At 36.0% G+C, this 6,566-nt stretch overlaps 1 protein-coding gene across 1 annotated transcript in view; it reads left to right on the plus strand.

Moving 5' to 3' along the window:
- Nucleotides 1-5,405: 5,405 nt before the first annotated feature.
- Nucleotides 5,406-6,566, plus strand: part of EFCAB5 (EF-hand calcium binding domain 5) — a 177,094-nt gene continuing 175,933 nt past the window's right edge. Inside the window, exons 1-2 of the mRNA XM_042780486.1 lie at nucleotides 5,406-5,468; nucleotides 5,959-6,018. Coding sequence (XP_042636420.1) covers nucleotides 5,406-5,468; nucleotides 5,959-6,018 — 123 coding nt within the window. The remainder of the gene's footprint in view (nucleotides 5,469-5,958; nucleotides 6,019-6,566) is intronic.

Raw genomic sequence — 6,566 nt, forward strand, 5'->3', positions numbered from 1 at the left:
CAAACCCCTACTTTGACTGATGAAAAAAGAAAAGACACAAGGAACTAAAATCAGAAATAAAAATTGTGACATTAATATTGACTTTACAGATATCGAAAGGACTATAAGAACACCTAGCAACAATAACAATGTATTGGTTGCATGTTTGTAGTGGGTGTATGTAGTGGTCCAGGTGTACAGTGGTGTGTAGGAAGCTATAAAAGTAAGCTACATTTTCATCTTCCATTATAGGGAATCAATATACAATGCTAGAAATTGAAAATAAAGAACAAAGTGTCTTAATATTTGATTGAATAGTAAGAATGATTTAAAATACAATACCTACTATTTGAAAGCGGCTGCTTTTGGGAGAAGAAAAGAGGGTGGGTTAGGAATGGCAGCGCTTTTTTTTTTTTTTTTTTGTAATAACATTGGTAAAATCATGTAATTCTTAAAACACTGCACAAATAAATATCAGAAAATAAAGCGAAACATAAAAAAGGATTATAAAAGAGTCTTACAAACAATTGTAATGCCAACAGACTATCCCACCCAGGTGAAATGTCTAAGTTTCATACAGACTACTTAAACTGACTCAAGAAGAAGTAAAAAATATCAACAAACCTGTAACAATCGAAGAGGTTGAAATAGTAATCAAAACCTTCCCAACAGAGAAGAGTCCAGGATCAGATGACTTTATTGCTGGAGTTTACCTCACATTTAAACATTCTTCTCAAACTCTTCCAAAAAATGCAGGAGGAGGGAGCATTTCCTAAGTCATTCTGCGAGATCAGCATTACCCTGATACCAAAGCCAGATACCACCACCACAATACAAGAAAACTACAGACCAATATCCCTTATGAATACAGATGCAAAAATCCTCTGTAGAATACTAGCAAACCAAACCTAACAGCATATTAAAAGGATTATACACCATGACACAATGGTATTTATCCCAGGAATGCAGGAGTGGTTCAACAGGAGAAGATCAATCAATGTAATATATCACATTAATTGAATAAAGGAAAAAAAAAGATGATCTTAATTGATACAGAGAAGACATTTAACAAAATCCAACACCTTTTCATGATAAATGTACAGAGCAGAGTAAAAATAGAAGGAAAATTCTTCAACATGGTAAAGGGCATTTGTGAAAAAACCATAGCTAATATCATACTCAATAGTGAAAAACAAAGTTTTTCCCCTAAAACAAACAAAATCATTTGCATTGCTGCTATTCAACATTGTACTGAATGTTCTAGCCAGAGTAATTAGGAAAGAAAAAAAAAATAAAGTATCCAAATCAGAAAAAATGTAAAACAATCTCTATTCACAAATGACATTATACTATATATAGAAAATGCCAAAGAATCCAAAGGAAAGCTACTACTGCTAATAAATGAATTCAGCACAGTTGCAGGGTACAAGATGTCCCATTTATTTTTGATACACTTTTCTTTCTTTCCCTGTCTTCTTATACACTGAGTATTCTCATTATTTCATTTTATCCCCACTAATGACTTAATTCAAAAGGAAAGTTGGACAATCTACTTCCGCAATGATACTGCCTCAGAAACCCAAGGAGGAGTCGCTATGAGTCGGATCCAACTGCACAGCAACATGTTTTTGTTTTTGGAATGACTTAATGCCAAATGCTGCAATTCACCAACTGACAACTCTATTGGGAGTGAGTGTGGAGGGTCCTTAACTAGATTCACAAAGGCTCTGTCTCCTAGCCAACAACTTAATGACTCTATGATTTCATTGTGTGTGTGTGTGTGGGGGGGCTGTTAGGTGGGCAGAGTGCTAGGCATTTTGAGTAACTTAAATGGAAGGTAATGTTATTCAAGCTGGACAATATCTCCATCATCTTCCAATGGACTTGATTCTGCATTACTTCCTACAAATGCAGCATCATATATTTCAGTAACATTTAGACTCCTACTAGAAACTTCTATGGACTATCTAGCAGGCATCTTTAATGTAACACTTCCAAACTCAAACTCATTATATTACCCCTCAAACCTGTTTTTTTCTCCTTTCCTTATTTCATTTAATGGTATCACCATCTAGTCAGCCTTCTTAATAGAACAAACAGAAATGATCTTTAGCTACTCCTCTTTTGCTGCTTAGATCCAATTATACCCCCAATGATTGTACGTGTTTTCGTTTGGGTTCCTTCAGAATATATACAGAGCCAAGAATATGAATTCAGCTCTGGTAGTGTAGTGCCTAAGGCATCTGGCTGCTAACCAGAAAGCTGGCGTTCAAATCCACCAACCACTCCCCGGAAGGAAGGTTGGGCTATCTACTTCCGTAGTGATATGGCCTCAGAAACCCAAGGAGGGCTCACTATGAGTCGGATCCAACTCCAAGGCAGTGGTTGGGTTGTGTTCAGAGAGGTGATTCAAGGAAACACTAGAAGGGGATTAGGGAAAAATTCAGGAAGGGGAAGGAAGCCAATAAATGAATTACTGAGCAGGTTACCTTGTGAGCAGCTGAGGCTTAATCCTATTGGGGAACTCTGGGAGAGTGTAGAACATACCTCAAAATTTTCTCACCCACAAAGAGGCTAGGTGTTGATTCTCCAACTCCCTATCCATTACTGCCTGAGAGTTTCTCTCACGGCTATTCACTCCCAAGCACTTCTGCTCTGGCCCCACAGTTAGACTGACAGGAAGCCCTTAGAGAATTCCAGGTGCTTGCATTTGAAGACTGTGTGTACTGAAAAGGTTAATGCTCAACAGAAGGGTGGATAAGCAAACTATGGTACATACACACAATGGAATACTATACAACACTAAAGAATAATGTAGAATCTGCAAAACACTGCATAATGTGGATGAACTTGGAGGACATTAGGCTGAGTGAAGTAAATAAGTCAATCACACAAGGACAAATACTGTATTAGTTCATTATTGTAAAAAGTCAAGGAAAGGTTTATATATGGAAGGAAACTTTCTTTGTTGGTTGCTAGGGGTGGGAGGGGAGAGAAGAGAACACTGCAAAAATAAAAATAAATAAAATAAAAAGGCTAGTGCTGAGGTGACATATTTGGGTTATTGATAATCTGGCAAGACAAACTAAGTGAGGAAGAATGAGGCATTTGCCTCCAGTGCAATTTGAGGGGACTTCCTTCACTCTTCCTTTAGTCCTTTACACTTCTAATCCACCCTCTATGTTGTTGCTGCAGTTAGCTTTTAAAAAACACTAATTGATCACATCCATCTCATGTTTAAATAGTCTAAATTCTTTCATTTAGCATGAGTAGCTTTTTGCAGATTGATTTTTAGCCTCATCTCCTGCCACTTTCTTTTACCTAAGTATATTCTGCTACAAGAATGCTTCATGCCTTCTTTGAACTTCCATTCACTTGGAGTGTATTGTTCCTTCTGCCTCAAATGCTCTTCCCTTCCTACCCCTACCCCCTCTACACTAAAATGTATTACTAATCTTTAAAAATCCAGCTTGAAATCTGTTTCTCTGTGCAAACTTCCTGGCTGCCCTGGAAAAATGCATTGCTTATTCCTCTGTGTTCCTTACCATTTTGTATCTACCTCTCCTCTTGTACTTCTCAGATTGAATTTGCATCTGTTTATTGCTTTACTAAACTCGGAACTCTTCAAAGGCAAATCTTATTCATTTTTGTAACCCCTACATCTACCTACAGGTAGAAGGTACCTTAAAAACTGTTTATTGAGTTGAATTTAATTCATCCAGACACATCCAGACAAAATATATTCTAAAGGAGATGAAGTGAAACTTCTTAGCAATTTCAGGAGATGGACACCATAAGCAAAGATAGTAGTCTGTGAGAATATACAGTTGTGAGTTATCACAGATGTTTATTTTATATTATTTATTATTTATGAACTGCTTCAAAAAGACTTCGAGGCAGCTATTTTTTTTTTTTTTTTAATTAGGATTTGGGTGAAGATTTACAGAGAAAATTCACTTTTCATACAGCAGTTCACATATGCTTTGTCTCATGTCATTGACCAAAATTTACAATGCAGCAGCTCCCCTCCCACTTCCTCCCCATAGTTACCTCCTCCCAGTGTCTATCCTTCATACTCTTGTGCACCCTGAGCTATCTCCCTGTGCATAAGCAGCCCTTCCTTCTCCCATGATTGTTCTCTCCAGGGCGTGTGTCTATTTGAGGTAAATGTTTAACTCACATGCCTGTACTTTGTTTGGCTGGAAACCACAGTTGTGGGTTCAATTCCAGACCTGAAGGGCAGCTAGGGGCCATAGTCTCAGTGGTTACACCAGGCTCCATTGGACCAGCAAACCTGGTCCCCACCTTCTTTTTTTTTTGCCTCCAAATGATTTTAAGTTTTGTACCACATTGTTCTCCCTCTTTATGCAGGATCTCCTACATCCCTTCCAAGTGGATGGCAGTGGTAGCTGGGCACCATCTAGTTCTTCTGGTCTCATAGTTGTATAGGTTGCAGATCGGATGGTGTACCAGTCGCTAGGACTGATTGTTTCCATTAATTTTGGTTTTCTTCTTTCTTCTTGATGAGGTGAGGCAGCTATTTTTAAGGGTTAGAATCTGTTGTCTCCAAAGGCATCCCTTTTGGTTTAATTCAACTAGAACATGTGCTGTGCTGATTAAGGAAAAAAGAAAAGCTAATACTCTAGGGGGTTATATACATACTATTTCAAATTAAAGAGTCCCTAGTGTGTAAACCACCCAGAAGGAGAGACCATGTGTATATAATTTACTCTCTATATAACACCTCAGATATATATATATATACACACTAAGTCTCAAGTAACTTTTGGCACAGCAGTGATTTTGATAATCTGTGACTAAATCTATAATCATTTGCAGTCAAGTGGGGATCTGGTAAGGTTTTTAGATTTTAATTCCTCAATATAAATAAGTAAACCAGATAAATCACATGCCCTCAAGACTGCCCTCCCCTTAAGAAAAATTAAAATAAATAATAAAAAAAAGCTTTTCAAGGAGAGCTGGTTTTCTATCGGTTGTCTACCTTTCTCACAATTAGATGGCTATCAGTTTTTCACCTCACCTCATTTTGTTATTTCAAAAATTAATGATGATGATGATAATAATGTTAAAAATAAATGCAATCACATTATTGTTGCTGTTTTTAAAATAACGATGATGATCAGTTTTCTTGTTTCCCTGAGCACTAGCCTTGTAGTGATCTAGCTTTTGTCGGTATCAACAGTAATAACAGTAGTACAGTTTGAAAAGTTCAACAGTTGAGAACTTATTACCGTTCAATAGAATGTGTGGTGCAGTGGGTTGGGGGTGGGGGAAGATTTTGATCCTCCAGGATACTTTTTGTTTGTTTATTAACATTTTCTTTCTTTTTTTTTTTTTTTTCTGTTATTAATATTGGTCTGGTAATACTTTTCCATATCATTTGGTGATATCTTTTAGTGGTCCAGATGAGCGAGTCAACATCTGAAGAGGATCCCACATCTATTCAGGTTCCTGGCCTAAATAGATTTGTAACTATGAGAGGACTTGAGAGTCAACATTTTTGGGGAAATTGAGATGCAATACCATATTCTGTCATTTAATTATTTCTCTTTTTAGTTAAAATATTTAGCATCGGGAAATTCTGAGAAAAGGGATCACACTTTGATAGTTGGGTCACAGTGGTCTGCTTATGGTTGGTTTTGTTGTTGTTAGGTGCTATTTAGTCAGCCTGTCTGGGTGGTTGGTGTTCCTTAATAATATATGAAAAGTCTGTTACTTCCTATATTTCTTGATACAACTAACTTTATGTAATTTTATTTGGTGTGATGTTTGTATAACTATTTGTATGCTTTGTATAATTTTACTTGGTGTGATATTTAACTGATTATTGGTAAATAGTATGATGTTTGGTATCACATAAAATGTTTTTAAATAAAACTTGCTATATGGGAGTTTAAAGTGTTAGTTTAATGTCCTGCTCCTTCTGGATACCAGTTACTAACTCTATTTCCATTTCAGGAAAATGGAAAAGACAAAGAAAAGAAATATGAAGCAACTGAAGTGAAAGAGCCTATTGAGGTAGGGTTGACATGAAGAGTTGGATATGGTAATGCTGGAGAGTAAACTGGATAAATTAATATTCTTATGAAGAAGGAAAAAAAGGGTATGGATATTCAGAAAGAAAAATAAAACGGCAAATGGAAAAGGACAAACTCATGCTGATTTTTAAGCTGACTCATGCGAACCAGTTACAGGAAACCTTCATAGATTGACTGGTAAATTATTTGTGAAGAGCCATTATGAATTACAGATAAATAATAGTTGCTTTCTAAAATAGGAACTATTACTCTAAATGCTCTAAGTACTAGTACCCTAACTACCAGTTTTCAGTGTATTTATTATCATGCTGAAAATGTAATTTCCATGTTAATCATTTAAGTAACTTTGTATTTAAATAAATTCAACACCACAATGAAGAAGAAAATTTTTATAGAAAAAAATGGAAGCAATTGAAAACTGTTGCATGGATTTATCATTATGTTGACTAATGTGAGGCTTATAATATTCTACTATCTTTTTTTTTTTTTTTTTTTTTAGGATTTGGGTGAAGATTTACAGAGTAAATT

Source organism: Orycteropus afer, unplaced genomic scaffold (assembly GCF_000298275.1).
Source record: "Orycteropus afer afer isolate SDZICR_OR568_19922 unplaced genomic scaffold, OryAfe1.0 scaffold00042, whole genome shotgun sequence".
NCBI lineage: Eukaryota > Metazoa > Chordata > Mammalia > Tubulidentata > Orycteropodidae > Orycteropus > Orycteropus afer.